At 66.1% G+C, this 425-nt stretch overlaps 1 protein-coding gene across 1 annotated transcript in view; it reads right to left on the reverse strand.

The window, feature by feature from the left end:
- Window positions 1-150: 150 nt before the first annotated feature.
- The window catches only part of LOC104506743 (disintegrin and metalloproteinase domain-containing protein 11-like), a gene marked incomplete at its 5' end in the record, with an annotated part of 2,047 nt that continues 1,772 nt past the window's right edge, over window positions 151-425 (reverse strand). Inside the window, one exon of the mRNA XM_010147794.1 lies at window positions 151-268. Within this exon, the coding sequence (XP_010146096.1) occupies window positions 151-268 (118 nt within the window). The remainder of the gene's footprint in view (window positions 269-425) is intronic.

Raw genomic sequence — 425 nt, forward strand, 5'->3', positions numbered from 1 at the left:
CGAGCCGCAGTCGCACTCCTCTCCCGCCTCCACGAAGCCATTGCCGCACTCCGGAGGGTCCAGGAGCTGCCAAGACCGAGAGGGGAGGAAGCGAGAGCTGCTGAGGGGGTCCCCAACCTGGGTGCTGCTGCAAGCCCCCCCAAAACAGCTTCACGTCTCCGGTGGAACAGCAGGACCCTCGAACCACTTGCTCTTTGCCATCAGGCGCAAGGGTCCGGCGCTGTCACTGGGTTTGACACCGGCACTGTTACCTTGGACTTGGCAGGGACTGGGAGACCATGAGTCCTGAGGGACCCTCAGAGCCACCCCCCGGGCATCGCTCCCCCTGTGACAGCCACCTGGGGCCAGGGGGGTGGGGGAGCCTTTACCTTCAGGGGTTTGTTGAAGAGGCAGCGGGCGCCGGCCGGCCGCCAGGAATGGGTGGA

Source organism: Eurypyga helias, unplaced genomic scaffold (assembly GCF_000690775.1).
Source record: "Eurypyga helias isolate BGI_N326 unplaced genomic scaffold, ASM69077v1 scaffold26612, whole genome shotgun sequence".
In the NCBI taxonomy this organism is placed as follows: Eukaryota; Metazoa; Chordata; class Aves; order Eurypygiformes; family Eurypygidae; genus Eurypyga; species Eurypyga helias.